The following is an 18,896-nucleotide window of genomic DNA, read 5'->3' as shown; positions in this document are numbered from 1 at the left end:
GGGGGAGAGGGTGGAACGGGTTGAGGAAACGGGGTCTGGAAGAGTTGGCTCTCCTTTCGAGACGGTTCACGAACGGCGGATGCACGAACGGCGCTGGTTAAACTGGTATGGAAATAAGGGGATGGCGGAGCGAGCAGCGTTATTTTTCTTGGGGGGGAAAAAGGGGGAAAATAAATAAAAAAAAAATACGCGAAAACAATTTCTCGTTCGTTCACGTGTGTTAAAGGTTTATTAAGTGACGCGAAAGAAGAGATCAAAGAGAGAGGATGTGAATCGTGAACGTTCTTTTAAGTGGAAGTTGTGGAAGATTGTTTCTGGGATGTTGTGGCGTGGGATAAAAAGTAATCGTTATCGAAGAAAATTATGAAGATAAGGGCGCGTTGTACGAAGGATTTCTGTATAAATTTAAAATTTACACAACCTTTCTCTCTTGTAATTTTTATAATTTCACCCTTATTGCTTATTTCAGGTAAAATTTCATAACAATACGATGATTGTTAGGACGAATAGGTTATATAACAGGGTGTAAGAATGACTCGATTCTCAATTGGACACAATTTCTAGATAGAGAGGAGATTTCGTTATAAATAAAAGCTCGTTCAAAGAGAGTAAAAATTTAAATTTAAACGCAAGGAGTGTTGTGCGGGCCCCCCGTAATGGCAAGTTTAAAGAGCGGAGCGGTTGCACGCTATTTGTTAAGATTGAGAGCGTACGATTGTTCGTGTAAAACCCGTATCTTGACCCAGATTTCTTACCTTTTATAAGAGCACCTTCTAATTTTCCCTTTCGTGCCCGTGCACCGTAAACAGAGACACGAAAACGCATTATGGCCGGGGATGGAATTAAGCCGAAAAAGGAGTCTTTCTCATTTGAATTCACGGTGTAAAGGGCGGCCCGTGTGTATAGATGCATCCCGATGGAAACGCTGGAATGAAATACGTTAGACTGGGTCTATCCGCCTCTTCCTTTCGCGTTAGAGCGCTCGTTGCGAGTGCTTGTGATGGGACAATTGCCAACCGTCGGACGTGTTTCATTAACGTTCGCGTACCTTGGCCAACAGGAATTCCCTTGGCCGATCTCATTTGTTCAAAGTTCTTCTACTTACGTACTTTGTCGAGCATCCGAGAATGAAATAACCCTTTGGGATTTATATCGTACGAGTTGTAAAATAGAGCAAGATGGAGAGTTTGTTTTAATTTTTAATAATTACGATCTCCTGAATTAAATCGTAAATCGTCGTAAGAATTTACGGATAAAATTATATCAACTTTGCCAGCGTGTGTATCCTCAATTTTTTACGTATATTCAATGTTACGACAATTGGAGTATGTAATTATATAACTTTATAATTTCAATCGTCTGCATAATGCAGCCATTGGAAAAGACATGGAAGCATATGGCTTGGCCGTAGTCGCAAATATTTTTAATTCGTTGGGGAAAAATTGTGGGACGGGAAAAGTGATCGTGTTGGAGAAACAAGAACGTGTCTGGAAATATAATACTGGTCGCTTAGGTGGTGCAAATGGGGATTATCCAAAAGTAAAACAATTTATCAAAATATCAGGAATGGAGTTAATTGAATGCAGAGAGATAAGAGCGGTCGTAACTTCGTTCGCTTATTCGTAGATTTAAATTTTAAACGCGTCGAGTAAATACGCGGAGAAAGCGAATAATTTCCACGCGGTGGATTTATCGCGCGTGCAGCCGAGATTCGAGGTGGAAAGGAGGACGGTGGTACACGCGTGAAACAAGACACGGTTGCTCCCCGATGATAACATTCCCGCGAGGTGTGTCGCGATAAATCCGCAGGTGAAAGTCAACACGTACCACTATTCTCGGTGAGGCGAACATGTATCCGTGAAATGGAGCCGTCCCGCAACCGCCTTTAACCGATTCTGAACTTCTAGATTTTCGAATTCGACTCGAGATCGAAACGTAATCGAAACCATTTAATAATGTCTCGTATGTGAATTTCAAATTGTCGATATTTAAATATCCAAATATTTGAGGACGAAAAATTTTTAATATCGATTACGTTACAATTAACAAAGTGGAACGAAGGATTAAGAATTTTAAATATATGTATTCGAGCTGAATGCTATTCGATTTCAGATTTCGCTAATATAATTCCAATCTTGTAATATAAATCTATAACAAAGATATATCGATAATAACAACAACAACGATCGAATTAAATTTGAAAATCTTTTTCAAAGGAGGATAAAAAATTTTTAATTTTATAAGTAGGTTAATTAGCGTTACAACTTCTCATTTTTCTCTCGAGAACCCTCGAGGTAAAACAATTATAATGCAAAAAAAAAAAAAAGAAAAGAAAAAAGAAATTAACATTTCATCAAGCTTCGATATTTTAATTTCAACAATCTAAAATTTCACGATTAATCAACAAATTAAAAATTAAAGATTCACAAGCGGCGTACACAGCTCTCTATTAATTATTTATCGATTTCAGGAACGATCGCAACTGGTCCAATCTCATTAAGCGGCGCTTAAAATTTCACGAAAGCCTGGCAATAAAGCCCGGAAATAAACCTTCTCTTGCGACAAATCACGGGGGAGCCTACCGGATAGGATAAACAAGCGCGATGAATTAAAATACCTTAAGAATTTATTAAAGCGGGCAGGCGATGGGAAAACACGCGTTTCCCGTGTGCCGGAGATGACGACGAGTCCTCGACTTCTGTTTGACTTGGCGACCGAGCGCCGCTTAAGTCCACAGATACCGGTGGTAATTTCCATCGAAATTTCAATCTCGTTTATCCGCAAAGTAACTTCCACTGGGTCCGCCCCAGCCCATCCCTCTTACCCTTCCGGCCACGTTGTTTCACCCCTCAGGCGATCGTCGCGAGACTGACGCCACGTATCGAATTTTAATCAATCACCGATAGGGACAGCCAATTCCAGACCCAATTAACATATTCATTCCATGGGCTCTTCCTTTTCTTTTTTTTTTTTTTCCCCATCGATTTCGCCTTTCGAAATTCAAATTGCGATATGCACGGCAATTGGCCATTATCGGGAGGGAGAGGGGAAGTATTTGTTTCGATTAATATCGCTGGAGAATGGAGAATTGGAAAGTATGAAATGGAAGGGAAATGGAGGAAGGATTGGAGGAAAAAATGTGTTGAAATATTGGAAATTGGTAAAATATTATGGTCTTTATTGCGAGCCTGTCGGCTGTTCTCGCCGGGTAAATGGATGTTTATAATACAATTTATTGAAAGTAGTCGTTGAGGCGACGTAATTGAATAAAGTTGATGGAAATATTATCGAACTCTTTCGATTCTCGTGTAATTACTCACTGTCCTTAATTCTAAATTAAATTTCATTTTCCTATTGATTAGAAAAATATCTGGATTTGAAGGAAATCGAAATGAGAAAATGAAAAAATACGCGTGTGTATAACCGAGATGAGAATCACGATAATTATCTCGTTCAAAAATCTGAATATATTATTATTAGAAAATTGCAAAGATATTTCAATCTCAAATTCCGCAACAATTCTCAAAATACGAATAATTCAAGGAAAAAATTCCAATTCTAAAATTTACAATTTTAACACCGTACCGTATACGGTGCATGTATAAATATTTTAACCGATAAGATTCGATCCGATCATCGTTCAATCCACGCAATAGGGGAATCGAAATAATATCACTAGGAACAACTAGTGTGCAACAACAAGTTCGAATATATTATTTCACGGGAGGGCGTCACGCGTATAATTTATCGCGTGCACCGCGGGCGCGTTGGTGTTGGAAGACACACCCACGCGAAATAGAGCCGGGTGTATCGATGGATTACGGATTATCGGCCCGAACGCGGACACCCTATTAACAGATTACCGCGCGTGGCCTGAAAACAATTTTCCACGGCCACACTCTTCCCCTCCCCTCTTTTTCTCACCCTCTTCCCTCTCTCCTTCTTTCTTTTTTTCCTTCCTGCGACGAGGTCCGGCTGGATTTTTTCCCTCCCTTTTATTCTCTTTTTTCACGCTCCCATCCCACCGATCCATCAGGGCTTCCATCTCCTGACGAGAGCTCTCTCACCCCGAGGCGTGGAAAAAGATACGGGGCTGGATCATGTATTTTCTTCTTTTTTTAGCTCTTTTCCTATCCGGGCCGGGGATCTGTTTTCCCCCTCGATTTTCGAAATATCGAACACACGGCACTCGTCAAGGCACGAATGAATAGTTGCAACCCGGTTGGTCTCTCGATCCTCGAGCAGAACATCGGGGATTTACATTCCCGGTTGTTTTCGATGCCGGATCGAAATCGAATGTGATTCAAATCGGTGTGATTCGTGAGAATCTGTGGTCTAGCGAGTTAAGTGTGAGCTGTGTGTGGAAAGGAAATGGCGTTCTGTGTTTTTTGTTTTGTGTCGAATGTTTTTATGTTCTTTTTTGCTTGGACTACGTTCCTCTGCAGTCGTGCGTCCACGAAATTAATTCGAGGAACGAAGTTTCGAACTTCGTGATGGCCTATTTAATTTTCTCGATTTAAAAATTCCTATCTTCAATTCGGAAATTCGCATAACCGATGAGTAACAATTACGAATAATTGATGGAAAATTTGAAAAGAATATAAATCTAACTTCGTTAGCAGAAAAGAGATAGAGAGAGAGAGAGAGAGGGACAGATGAAGAACGCTATATTAAGGAAGAGGATTCGAGCTCGTCGAGAGAAGACAAATTCGAATTATACGGGTTCTTCGTTAGCTTAACGGTGGAAAGATTTCAGCCGCAAGCGAATTAGAGACAAGCTTCTCACCGGTAACTTCGGGATCGAGATCTCGCTAACGATAATACACCGTTCCGGGATATTTTCCTCTTTCATTGAGCAACACAGTCTAACGACCGTGCTCGTTAATGAACATTAACCGGTAAGAGGGGAGGGAGGGTTTCCTTCCCTCCTAGTGAAATTAAAGGAGAGCACGGATCGTCTCCTCCTTTTTTCCCCCTCTAGGTGTCGAGAGACGCCGTTTGATTAAGTTAAACACCGTTCCGCTTTTATATACAGGTTGTATCTCAGATGCTCTCCCTGCGAAATTTTAGAAATTTTAGGGCGAGAATGAGAAAGAATACTATTATATTTTCTTTTTTTTTTTTTTTTACAAATATCGAATATGTTGTTCGTTAGAAAATAGAAAATATAAACGATTAAATTTCTTTCTATTTCTCAATGTTCAATTTCATTGTTATCTTTTTTTGTCTTATTTATTTATATCAAAGAGATCATATCCTTCAGTAAACGGAGAAAAATGGAGCGAAGGGGACTGGAAAAACCCTTATTTTCACTTATACGTGGTCCCGCAATTTTGCCAGAAAAGTACAAACACTCTTTCTTATTTAGTTCCTTTCTTAACCATCTTAAAAGTGGAAACTATCAAACTAACTAGTTTCTCCTTATCAACCTGTACCGGGAACAATGTACGCGAAACGAAATTTATTTTCATTTTCAGAATTTTACCGAATAAAGGACTCGACTGTATATAATTTTATACGTGACTCGAAACCACCCATTCGCCTTTACCTTAATCAAAAAACGTAGCCAGAAATAAAGAGTTTGCCACGAAATAAAGGTTCCATGGCGGTGTATTTCAAATTTCACCACGAATTTCCTTCCCTCTTCCCCACATGATTCAAACTCCGCCTGCCATTAATTTCCGCGAAGCAGATGAAACGCTCTCGTTATTAACCGGCCAGTTGTGTCTCCCGGACAATATTAAGAGGGCAGGATATTCCGTTCACGTAGACGTTAGAATTAAACAGTTCTTCATTAGTGGAGAGGGAATTTCGGCTGAAAACAGATTAGAAGCGTGTTCGGTCGCGCCTCGAAACTAATACGCTACGCTTTTCGTGAGAAGGTATGGCTATCACCTGATCGGGTTACCTGGCTGCCTGACCTCCTGACCTCTGCCTGGGATAATGAAATCTGGGAGAAAACTGGTTGCAACGGCGGTTTTAATTCCATCCAGGCAGAGAACCAGTTCCAATTTGTTCGCCTTTGAGCGTTTCTAAAGATCGTTTGAAGAATAAAATTTATTTCTATGGGAAAGATATGGATTTAGAATGGACGATTATCTCTTCGTATCGTAAATTATGAGATATTTTTCTTTGCGTGGTTTGAGATGGTTTGAAAAGGTTTGCGACGAGGAGAAGGATATGGAGATTTTAGAATTTAAATTAAATATTTTTTGTGAGTTTAGAATAATTAACTATTTTTGTGAGAAGAAAGGTTATCATTAAGTGTATTTAAAAAAAATTACGCGACTTGAAGAAATTAGAAAGCATAAAAATATATACACGTTAAATATAATTCGTTAAGGAGGTATAGAGTACTGTATTTTATAATACAGTTTCGATATTTCATTTCGTATCACGTAGCAATACTTTCACGCGAACAAAAGAAAAAAAATTGAAATACAGAATTTGAATAATGGTTCATTGAAAAGTGAGGTTATGTGCGGATACTTTTTGCAAGCCGTTGCATATATGTTATAGTTAACTCGAAGATTGTAAAATTGCATGTTCATTCATAACATGGAATCGTATTTTAGAATTTTAACACGGTCGATGATCTTCGTGTTGGCGTAATTTTGAAATTTGATATTGGATAAAGCTTAGCCAGAAACGTATCGTAAATGCTAGCAGTTTATTAGGCAAGAAGGATTTTTTTACCGAAGGGGATAAAGGTTGAGTTACTGTAAATAAGGAAACACCAGATTTCCTACATTGTGTCCCACCCAGCAAGAAACACGTAGCTAATAAAATCGTGAATGTATCGTCGAAACTTTTCTGATCCTTTTTCTTATGTTACGATCTGATAGAAAACGCGTTGTGTTCTATCGATCCAATGTTCCTCCCTGGCCAGATATTTTTCCACGATAACGAAGAAACGCTAGTACAAGAGAGAGAGAGAGAGAGAGAAAGAGAAAAAGAGAGAAAAAAGACACTTTATTATACCAATTTGCATAAATTCTTTCCAACAAGAACCTATCGCTTCAAAGATTCAAACGAAGTGATTCAGGTTACAATTGAATATATTTCACGATTTATTAACGATAACGATTAACTTTCAATCGGGAATAAATTTCGTTGAAATTCGCATAGAGAGATGAATATCTCTCGAAACACTATCATTCCGTTTAGAATTCACGATTCTACGTAATTAATCTTTCGACAAAAATTCATCCCCGCTCACATCCCCTTTCCCTATTATTTCCAAAACTTCTTCAACACCTCTTTCCACCCCGTTACGCAACCATACGCAATAAATAAACCCCTGTGTATGAATACATCGCATCTCCTTCGCGATTGCCATCCTATACCAACAACAACAGACCCATCCGAGTAGATGTGCGTATACATACGGTCTCCCCTCAGAGAATGATCCATCCTCCCTCCCTTCGAGCACGGATATCAATTTTATGCGAGACGATATCGCCTCCATCCCCATCCACCGCCATCTTGTTTACGGCTGTATTAATTATTCGTATCGCGTATACACGGCCGTGCCATTCCCGGACCGTTTCTATTCCCGCCACCGGTGCTAGTTGCATGCAGTTGTAATGCATCCGTGGTCGGTCCGTATCCACGGCTGGCCGATATAACCTTCGTGCTACGCGCAAACGATTTAAAGGAGGAGGTGGGGGCGCGTTCCATTTGCGTGCCGTTTACAACTCGCTGGCCCGTTTCAGAGCTTACCATACCCTCCTCTGCCCTACCCTTTGCTGTATTAAGTCCGCGTCGGAGCAACGGCAACCAGCGCTACCAATTCAACGGCCGATTGATTCGCAAGTAGCGCAACCCGGTCCTCTGATCCCGGTCCTCTGACGCAAGGTACAAGGAGGGGGGGAATTGTATGTTTGCGAGGGTGGAAATTGGTGTTGTTGATGAAAGTAAATGTAAATGGTAAGTGGATAAGATTGGATGGGAATTTCTTGGCGGTTGTTAGACTGCTCGTTCGTTGATGAGTTTTTGAGAGAAGGGTTACAATTCATTCGTGATAATGAAATCTTTCAAGTTATTTGACACGTGTGTACGCGTGTGTAAGTGGATATGAGAGGTTGGAAAGGGGACTCGTTTGTGAGTTTGAATAGTTCGAGGAGCTGTTCGAAGAAGATTCAAATTTATAGATAGATTTTAAATTGAGATTCTAAAAACGGTGGAACATTCGAGGCAAATGAATATTGAAAGAGAGCGGACGGAAATTGTTTGTAAGGAACAAGAGCTTTTTGATATTATCTGAAAATAGACGATCGATTAGAATGCTTGTTTTCCATGCTGCGATCGATCAATCGGCTGATGTTCATTTCCAAACGATAACGGTTTTTCGAATCTTCAAATACTTTCAGAAGCGAAAGAGAACTAATTGAAAATCAGGAGATCGATTGAATAAATTCGAAAAAGGATAATTGCGGATAAATTTGAGATTGTAAAAATTTGATTTTTCCTTCAAGTTTCAGGGTGGATCTTTTTTTACGTAATCTTGTAATCGTTAGAATCTATTTCCAAACGAAAATCGTCGTTATTAGATCGCCATGACCCTGAGTTCATCGGCTTCCTCGACCCGAGTGGCTCGATATTGGATCCCGTGACCCCGTGTCGTGGACTTCGTGTCCGATGAACCTGCAGTTATCGACATCGAGTTTCGCTTCCTCCGGTATCTTAAATATTCAATCATTAACTCGTGTTTAATTTTCAACCATTCGATATTCTTTGTATTAAAATTTTTATATAGATCTTTCAGTTTATCAAGCTCATTAACCTTCGTTCATTAATCAATACACAATTTTCTTATTTCTCAAATTTAACCATGAAATAAGAATCCTTATAATTGTTCATCCCCAAACTCGAAATTTATCCACAGTTTAGTTCTCGAAATCGAAAATCGTCTCGCGTTCCTCTTCTTTTCTCCGCGAAATCCGAATTCGATATCGTCTTTCAAATTTCAAATCCGTAGAAACGAACGATAGCGATACGTAGTCAGCAATGTTTCAGCGTTTCCATGACTATCCTCCGCAACGATCCACACTTTTCTCACTGAACCGTAGTAGTTTTGCGATCGCAGCTTTGTCGTCGATGATCGGACACCAAGGATGAAACGAGGCGAAAATGGTGCCGAGTTTTCTTTCTCCTCCTCGACGACAACGACTACGAAAGATGTGCGGATTTCATGGAAACGGCACGAATCCATTTAATATATCAGCCAAGATGCCGGCAATGCTCGATTCGATCGTTGTGAAAAATCTTGGCGAAAATCGGCTTTCTCAGACAGACACCGTGTCATCATGTATATAACTATATACATATATATATATATATATATATATCGTTATTGACACGCGGAAAAATGGTTCGAAGGAAAGCGAATTTTTCCCCCTCCCCTCCGAAAGTGGCGTCGATCTTTGAAATATTCATCGAGCGAAAAAGTGGAGAAATCGGTGAAACAAGCGGAGTAGAGTGAAATCGAGCCGTGCGTTTGGGGGAAGAATTTTTTTGATCGACGTTACTAAAAAATTATATGTGCAGCAAATACGTATTACGAATCTCAAACGATCGAAATCTTATGGAAATTTGTTAAGAAATAAATAGAATAATTAGGCTCGAATCTTCAAATATTTCTAATAAAAGGATCGAAGAATCAACGAAACGAAATGATAAAACTAATATTCCGCTCTGAATCAATCTGCTACCTGTCTTTTTCTCTACCGAAATTTCTGGTCGCGAGAAACGGAGGGATAAGAGTTCTGAAGCCTCGTGGTAAAGTTTTTCCAAGATCAATACCGGCTAACCAACCAACGCTTCTGTTAATACATAAAACGAAGCTTTACGCGGAAAGTATCTAATTCCAGTTTCTTATAACAGAAACGGAGAGAGCACGACGGGGAATATTCGTCGAATATCAAGCCGGGCTAGGAATCGCGTTGAATCAACACCGCAATGAATACCGCAGCGGATACGAGATCAAAGCAGCGGAGAAAGAGGGAAAGAGAGTAATATTCATATACGTATATCCCGTTACGTTCCTCCTCCTGCCCCCAGCCGTAAAATAATATACAATCATCCGAATCCGCCTTGATTTTCACCCCAGGAAACGTCAGATGTATCAGATTTCTGTATTTTTCGTATCGGATAACGGATCGGGCCCCCGTTAGAGAGAGATTCTAATCCGAGTGGAAAGGCAAACGAAAATCGAAATTGTGCGCGTTTGCACGCCCACCATCGCAAATAGGCGTTACACATTTATTTATTCTGTGTTCGGATTCGCTCGCGATTTGAATGTACGAAAGTTTATATCTCGATCTGTGGCGCGATTTATTCCTCCAACAGCATTATCGTGACGGATAGGGATCGGGTAAGCGAGCGCGAACAAGGAGGCTCTCTGAACGAGAAAGGAACGCGACAACGAACCAACGGCTTCTTCTCGTTACAGATTTAATGGGGAAATTTACATTTAGAGGGGATTTTCGAGGTATTGTTCGTTAATCCGGAAAATGAGATTCGTTGTGTATACACGTATAGACTTTTCCTTGTTAAGACTGTTATCTATTGTTGTTCGATTCGATTGATTTGATGAAAAAGTATTCGAATTCGTTTCTCTATAAGGATCGAGGAAGGATATAATTAGAATCGTTGGATCGATCTTCTTTTTCAAATTTCTATATTCGGATAAGAAACGTAAGATGAAACGAAATTTGAAATTTCATTTCCAGCTTCTGGCAGGCAACAATAATCCGTATTCGGAGAAGGAGCAGCTCTTCGACCCGGCGATCGTCGCAACGAAGGTCCGTTTCATCCCCTACACCTCCCACATGCGTATGGTGTGCATACGAGTCGAGCTTTACGGCTGTCCGTGGACCGGTGAGTGATATTTATAACCATCTCCTAAGAGATCCCACTCTTAAACGTGTACCAACCTTAAATATTGAAAAGAACGATTTCCAGCGTTTTTATCACCCAGTCGGTATTTCCCTTTTTATCGATTCGGAGGAAGAGATGGAGGAGGAAGAGGAGGAGGAGATTTCTCGCGATTCTCAAAAATCTAATAGCGTTTCCGTCCTCTTTCCATAGAGACGATAAATCAGAGAGTGAAAAATTTTGAAATTAAAAATCAAATCATTCGAATAATTATTCATTTGATTATTCAAAGCGTAACTGCAGATAATTCTGGAAAATAGTGGTAGGATAGTAGTTACGAGTAAATTTATTATTCCGGTAAATTTTAAATAAAGTCGTTATTTACAGTAATTTTCTACGAAATTTTAACTAAATTAATTTTTCAGTCAACGACCAACTCTGCAATAAATTGAAAGAATTTGCCGCGAATACGAAACAGAGGGTCTTATTCGTGAAATTGGTTTAAACAACCGTGGCAATGGAATAACACGGAGGAACGGAGGTACATCAAGGTCTCGTGGGCACCCTTTATCCTATCAGTTTCTTATAAGCTCGGAAAGATTTCGAGTTTCGAGTTCAAGGGAGCCGCATTACGGGGGGAGATTTACGAGCTCGATCGATCGATCGGGCGTACAGGTGTGTTGCGTTAATCTGAACTCCCTCCTGAAAGGATTCTCGCGAGAAGCTCGTCGTCGAGGACTCCAATGTTCGTGATTATTGCCCTGGAACGATGTACCGCAACTGGGCCCCAACGAACGGGGTCTCAATTTGAATTATCGGTCACAGTGATATAGATTTGCATTTATGAAACTTTCTTCCTATTTTTTTTTTAATCGGTAGATTAAATTCCAAATTAAAAATCTTATTGCATTATCTCTTACGTTAAATATTCGGATGATGATTCATTTGAGATCCAAACGAATATATCCGAGTTAATGAAAATCCCGTTGTCAATCTGAATTCCAAAAACAACAACAAATTTTATACTTGAGGAATTCAAAGGGAATTTAAATCCGTATATATTCGAATCAGGTATTCTAAAAACCAGTTATCCTGTATCGTCTTTTAAACTTCTCTGACATTCCCTCTCTTCCTGTTACTATTTCTCACTTTTTGATTGCCGCGAGTGGAAAAAGCAATTGGTAAACATTGCTATATCCCCCTATTATCGATCCCCCTTTATCAACCGCGCGCGTGGTTGAATGATAGGACGGTTAAAAAAGTGGTTCGAATTATCAAGCGAACGATATTTTCATTGGGGGCGTCGTTACCGGTGAAAAACAGCATCACCGTAAACGACTGCGCCGTATTCAATTTCGGTGGCAGCCGGTGGTGCAATTACTGTAACAAGAACAAAAATATTTTCCATATGCCCGGACGGTGATTGTGTAGTTGAAATTACTGCAATCGTGTTTCTCTCTACACGCGTGCGCCTTTATGTACACGTGAGTATTTATATATATATTTCTTGGCTCATTTTTTTTTCTCACCCCTTTTGTTCGCCTCGCGGTATAAAGCGAAACAACACCATGATAAATATAGATACGGTATTTTTATTGCGCTCGGAATTTATCGCGTCGTTTTATCGGAAAACAAAGGAATAAAAAAAAAAAAAAACGAAATCGCTGCCATTTCACTGCTTTATTTTTTAATGGGATATCTGCAACGGAAAAAAAGTTAGAAAAAATATAATCCTCGTAATAAAGAATTTATTCGATAATAGCTAATTGAACATACGAGCCATGATTTAGTGTAATTTCTTTTACTACTTTTTTTTTTTAATTTTCAACACCGTTCCATGGTTTCGAAATAATGAATTTTTTAGAATCTTTCAAAATAGAATTATAATTTAAAAACTTTTTGTTGAGATGTAATCGAAGTATATCGAATTATTTTTACATATTTAATAAGATTTTTTGAGATACGTTTAATTGAATGTGTTCCATTTTTATTCCATTTGTTAATTATAATTATATATATATATTTTTCTTTTTTTGGTTTAATGGTTAATACAAAAGCTTTTAATCTCGTTTCTTCCCAATTCTCGACTTCATTCCAGGCGAATATTAAGAATGCATTTTGTTGTTTCTCGCGCATCGCCATCGAAACTTGCGTCGTGTCTTTTTTCCATATTGACATCTGTCCGTTTCTCCGTCTTCGAATAAAAATACCTGGATTTAGTGGAGCATTGATGCGTTGATGAGGACGTGCAAAGATTAAATTATTCAATTCCTTCGTATCTCTTCAATAAAAGCTTTTTTAGGAAATCAGATTAAGCTAATAAATAGAGAAATGGATTTATCTTTTCGAATCGATTATTAAATTAAATCGAGTTTTTAATCCACCACCACTTATTATAAACTTGTTTATAAACTTTCAATCCATCAAGTGTCAAATATCTCTATATTTATATCGATATTTGTATATTTTATTTTTGTATGATTCGCGGCTATCATTGATCGCCTTCGATTCAAGAATTTGATCGCCAATATTACTTGGTTTATTAATTTTAAAAACCAAGCCAATAATGCTGAAACTGTCAATAATTATTGAACGATTAACATGTAAAAAAAGGGGGGATTCGCGAATATCACACGAAGTTTTAAACTGTCATTAAACGAATATAAAATTTTCCTTAAATCAATCCAATCTGTTCAATCTGTTCAATAGCACACAATCCACTTAGCTTACTTAAAATTTCTCGACCGATTTCAGATCGACATTCGACAAATTAGAATTCGTTGTACGAACTCAATTACGAGGAATTTTATCCATCATTTAATTTCATTATTCCGATTTCATTTACTCTTAGCTCAATAATGGTAAACCGAGAAGAAAGTCTTACAAACGACGACGGGGCAAAAATTGTCAGAAGAAGCCACCGTTGTCCAGATTTGAACAAACTTTCCTCTCTCTCTCTCTCTCTCTCTTTCTTTCCTTATTACGTTCAACGAGCCGTAATCTTATCACGATTTATAAAGCGACGAGGAAATGTCTGAAACGTCCTCCTGACGATACATAGGTAACACTCGCGACACCCCTATTGCAACCCCTTTTTTGTTCTGGTTGCAGAGGGTCTGGTGTCGTATTCCATGCCCCAAGGAATTAAGAGGGGCTCGGAGGTTGACCTTTCCGACAGGACGTACGACGGCAGGGAAGAAGGAGGTTACCTCTCCGGGGGGCTCGGTCAACTTGTCGACGGGCAAAAGGGCCCTGACAACTTCAGATTGGACAGTGGCAACGGGAAAGGTGAGTTTGCCTCCTGCTCCAACGAGATTAACGCTACGCCTCCCCTCTCCTCTGATCGTGTCTAGATTACCGCGATAGAACCGTCTTACGTTCCATCCTACGTTTCATCTATCGTTCTTCGTTCTTTGCTTATTGCATCGTTTTTTTCCTGTCTCTCTTCTTTTTTCCCCCTTAGTTTCCGTTTTCTCGAATCTTTATCTTCCTTTTTTTGCTCCCTCTTTTTCTTTCTTTGCTAACGGACTGTTTCCTCGAGTCTTTTTCTTCTCGCTTATTCTCCTCTCCCGTAGCGTTGTTTCGTTTCGGATCTTTGTCTTTTTTTTTTCTTTATCTTTTTTATCTTTCTTTTACCACCCTTCCTTTTTCCTTTTGCATTTCTTCTGAAATTACGCGTAAAGGAGGATCGTTGAAATTCGGCCGGAGTTAATAAGAAGGAGGAGAAAGGTAAATGTTGTGCGGGGGTAGAAAGAAAACAGGATCGTTTCGAGCTAACAAGTTCAATTGGTATTATTTGGCTTTTTCCCGGGGAATTAACAATATTCCTTCGGCCCTGTTTTCTTGAGTGTTATTAAATCTCAATTGTAAATTTCTTTTTATTCGTTTCATCGGCGGGATTAAATTCGCCTGGATCGAACCGTGAATGTAGACCATGCTTCAATAACGTAAGAATAACAAAGAAATTGAGATAGAAAGTTTATTCTCTATTTTTTCTGCTCACAGTTGAATACAAACTACGAATATCTTCGATCTTAACTGAAATATAATAAAAAGAACTCGATTACATTTTTTAATGAGGAAATTTTTTAATTTTTTAATAAAGAAAATCGCGAAGAACGAGAAGAATTTCCTCCTTAAAAAATTCCCCTCCTTTCCTTCTCCGATCTTCAATTTTGTAAGCAGAAGATCGAAGGTAATTCGAACGACTCTATTACAACCGATCAACAAAAGCCCTCGACGGGTCAGAATTCCATCGCTTTGGACGGCGAATAAAATTTTCCCCCCGTCGATTCCAGGTGTGTAGACTTATCCTCGATAGTGATAAGAGAATTCCAAGATGCTGGGACTTCGAGTTATATATATATATATATAAGGTCGGTTGGACCTGTTCCTCCTCCGTGTTCCGCGCCACACTCGAATCTGTTCCAATTTACATTTATATTGAACCGCGGCCTAGACTGCGAGCCACGACTGCTGTTTACCGGCTCCCAGGATACATTTGTGTCTTTCCATTTACGGGAGGGGGGAGCTTACGTACTTTCAGCTTCTTAAACTTTTAAACCCGTCGAGACTGCGTGCACCAATCCTTCCCTCCTTCTTTATTCCCTGTTTAAAACCTTCGTCCCACTCTTGGAGTCGAGGAGGATCGGATCGTTCCTCCTTCACCCCGTCGTGCAGCTGCATCCCTATTTCTATTTCTGAAAGACTCGTGAAAATACGAGGGTTCGAAAGTTCTCTCTCTCTTTTTTTTTCTTTTCTATCCTGTATAAGGATTGTCCGTTATTTTTCTCGGATATTTTTCTCGATCGTTTTTCCAGGAACGAATGATCGAATCGATCGAATGTTATTTCATTTTGTTCGTGCAATTTTAAATTGTAAGTAGGTAAAACTCGCTTTCTCGATTATTCAGAAAGTTGTGAAAGTTTTAACAAAAAGTGTTTCGGATTACGGTCGAATGATTTTGAGAGGAAAAATTTTCATCAAATTCTAGTACGTCTCTTCACGCAGAAAATGTTGGAATCAAAAATTTCCTCTATTCTATTCTATTCGAAAGTGACGATTCACTCGAGAAACAGTCAAGAGGCATCAATTCCCTCACCTAGAATTATTCTACACAACCGCGATCGTGAGAAATAATCGATAATTGCGAACCAATTAGAGAAGAAGCGAAGTTGAGGAAAGAAACGAGGCCGTACGTATTTCTCCAATTAAGAGAAATACTTTTTTCTAGGCCGGTATCTAATATCTCTCTCGTCCATTCCTTCGAATCGGAAAGAAGCTACGTAAGTTGTCCCCACGAAGTTGGGCAAACTTTCTTTAACGTCGATGCTCTCTCGTCGCATTCCATCCTCGTTAATAAGTTTCCACGATTGGACGCGGGAATCGGGAGAAGCTGGGAACGTCAGCATGGAGTGAGTAATTAGGTCATTAGGTAATAACTTTCGGATTGCAGTTTAGCAAACGTGAAGGGGAGGACAGGGGCCGTTTCTGATTCCAATATTGCCTCTGCCATTTCCCTCCCCCAAATCTCGAGGAGACCGCCTCGATCGATTCCCCCGAATTAATAAATTTTCTTGGTAAATTGTTTCTGAAAAACGAATCGTAACTTGTTATCACTTGCGAAGGTGTACGGGTGATCTTTCGTACAAAGTTAGGCGGCGCTTCGATATGAATTTTTATTTGGAAGAATTGAAGGGAGATTGAATTTTTTCCTTTTTTTTTTTTCTTTTCTCGACGATAAAATTATGGAAAAGAGTAATCCGTTTATTCGGCGAACTTGTTATCCCGTCTTTCCAGTCTTTCCTGATTCACTTTCATGGTGATTATGATGGTATTCGGGTTAAATATTTTAATTGTGATGGTTATTGTAAAAGTAAATCAATTTATCGAGTATTTTTTTTTTAAATATATCGAGTTTCTGGATCTAGAAATAGTTTCCAGTGGTTCTTGCTGGTGCAATCAAAATTGAGTGTGATTCTACATGTAGAGATAAGTTGAAAAGAAGAAATAACATTTTCTCGTGTGAGAATTCGTTTTCGTGGAAATCGAGTTTGAAAACTTGTCAAATGTAGAAGAATTCTCAACTGAATGGGGATACGAAGGATTCCACGTACGAAAATAAATAAAGAGCGTGGAGTAAAAATTGCATTTTCAAATTCTGTTCTGTTTTTTAACAGGGGGGAAAAAAGAAATCGAAATTGAATAGAAGTAATCGGGTATTCGTGTACTCGAATATCGAATATCGAAATTTGATTTCGTAAAAAAGAATAAGCTAATATGGAAATGAAAAAATTTTCCATTTCATTTCGCATAATTCTCTATCTAATTCACCCTCTCCCTGTCCAGTCCCAAAATTAGCAAATTTTTTTTCGTACGATCAGTTTTGAAAACTCGATTTTCACGAACGCGTTCATAGCGATTTTCACATCGGCTATTCTTCCTAATATCTCTATCGATTTCGTACAAAGGATATTCTTTTCGAACGTCAAATCTTGTTTAAAGAATGGGAAGAGTCTGTCATCATAAAAAAAAAACAATGCCTATTTATTTAACGATTATTTGTTAAAAACATATTGCTGTATCACGCGACATTAAAGGTTATTCGATCATTTTCGTTATTTAGGATCGTAACGATACGTTCCCTCCTCATTTGCCTCGTCTAAAATTCGCCTTACAAATCGATAACACGCGAATATCGTTACGTGTACCGTTTTACGGCCGGCATACGCTCGGCCGTATAGTTTGAGGACGGTTTAAGTGAGAAAATCATCGTGCTGCGGAGAGTTCACGGCGCAGTATATATCCATGAGCACGGTGGTTATCTTACGACCCCTCTGAATGTTCAGAATTGATGGTAGATAGCGGTCGAAGGCGGCGACGACAGGAAACTGGAAACTATTTACTCGAGGGACGATATTAAGGGTGGGGGTTTATACGAAGGCGGATAGATCAGAGCGATATAATACCGGTGTACGGGTCGAGAACATTGTCGGGAGGGATGGAGGAAACCGGTGGAGGGAGAGGTTGGAAGGAAAATTCGAGCGAAGCTGCCCATCGATACTGAATTGAAAACGAAACTTTTTAACTTTTAATAACTTTTAATATACCTATATAGTGTGGCTCGACTGATTTCCTTTACATCGTGTGAAAACCTTTTCCGTGAATGATGAAAATAATAATCGAAAGTAGAGACTTTTAAAATTTACTTTGCTCTCGATAATCGGGATCTATAAGTTGAGAAAATTAAATGTAAATGAAAAATTGAGAGAGGACGATATTCTATTCGAATGTTTTAAAATTTAAGAGAGCAACGAACATTTAAGCAAAAATAATTGATTGACGATTGACTCAACTCGGGGGAAATTGATCGTTTTAATTAGGATATGATGGTATCAAATTTTTCGAAAGAAATTATTTTTTTTAGGTCAGAGGGAAACTTCTCGCAGAATTCATCTCGCGAGCGAATTCAGGTGGAATTTGGAAAATCGCGCGCGGACGAAAGTTCGTTGGGGAGACCGCAGGCAGCGTCCGGTTAAAGCGGAAATTCGAAGCGGACCGCGAAAAGTAAGAGAGGAGCCGGGTTTGGAAAAAAAAAAAAAGGAAAAAACGTGTAACTCGCGGTCGCGGGCGGCTTTAGGGTTATTGCAGTCCATTTTCAATCCCTGCGCTTCCCATGGGGATCGGTGTGTTCGTGGTACGCTCGAAATCGTGGTATCTGACGGTATGATCCGTGCAATAACTGCCGCTGCGGCTCCATCCCCCAAAACTCTTCCATTTTCACCGTGTTTCGTTAACCTTGCGGCGCGTATCTACCGACACATTTTAAATGGATTCCAGATCCGAAAAATAGGTTTCGACCGGAGAATCGGGTCATCGAAAGGTAATGAAATTAAAATTTAAATAAAAATCAGTTTAAAATCTTCGGAAACGTTATGAACGAATATTTTTCCAGGGATAAACTTTGTCATAAGTTTTTTAAAAATTCTGTTAAAATTAGGAAAACTTTGAACGGTTGT

At 39.2% G+C, this 18,896-nt stretch overlaps 1 protein-coding gene across 5 annotated transcripts in view; it reads left to right on the top strand.

Moving 5' to 3' along the window:
• LOC107999224 (discoidin domain-containing receptor 2) overlaps nt 1–18,896 on the top strand; it is a 228,438-nt gene that overhangs the window by 152,814 nt on the left and 56,728 nt on the right. For 4 of the 5 annotated variants that reach the window (XM_062077201.1, XM_062077196.1, XM_062077197.1 and 1 more), the window contains 2 exons: nt 10,734–10,881; nt 13,990–14,166. In XM_062077201.1, coding sequence (XP_061933185.1) covers nt 10,734–10,881; nt 13,990–14,166 — 325 coding nt within the window. The remainder of the gene's footprint in view (nt 1–10,733; nt 10,882–13,989; nt 14,167–18,896) is intronic. The other variant, XM_062077200.1, reaches the window with a different exon arrangement.

The sequence above is a fragment of the Apis cerana genome, linkage group LG7 (assembly GCF_029169275.1).
Source record: "Apis cerana isolate GH-2021 linkage group LG7, AcerK_1.0, whole genome shotgun sequence".
Lineage (NCBI taxonomy): Eukaryota > Metazoa > Arthropoda > Insecta > Hymenoptera > Apidae > Apis > Apis cerana.
This window is presented reverse-complemented; position numbering and strand designations above follow the sequence as displayed.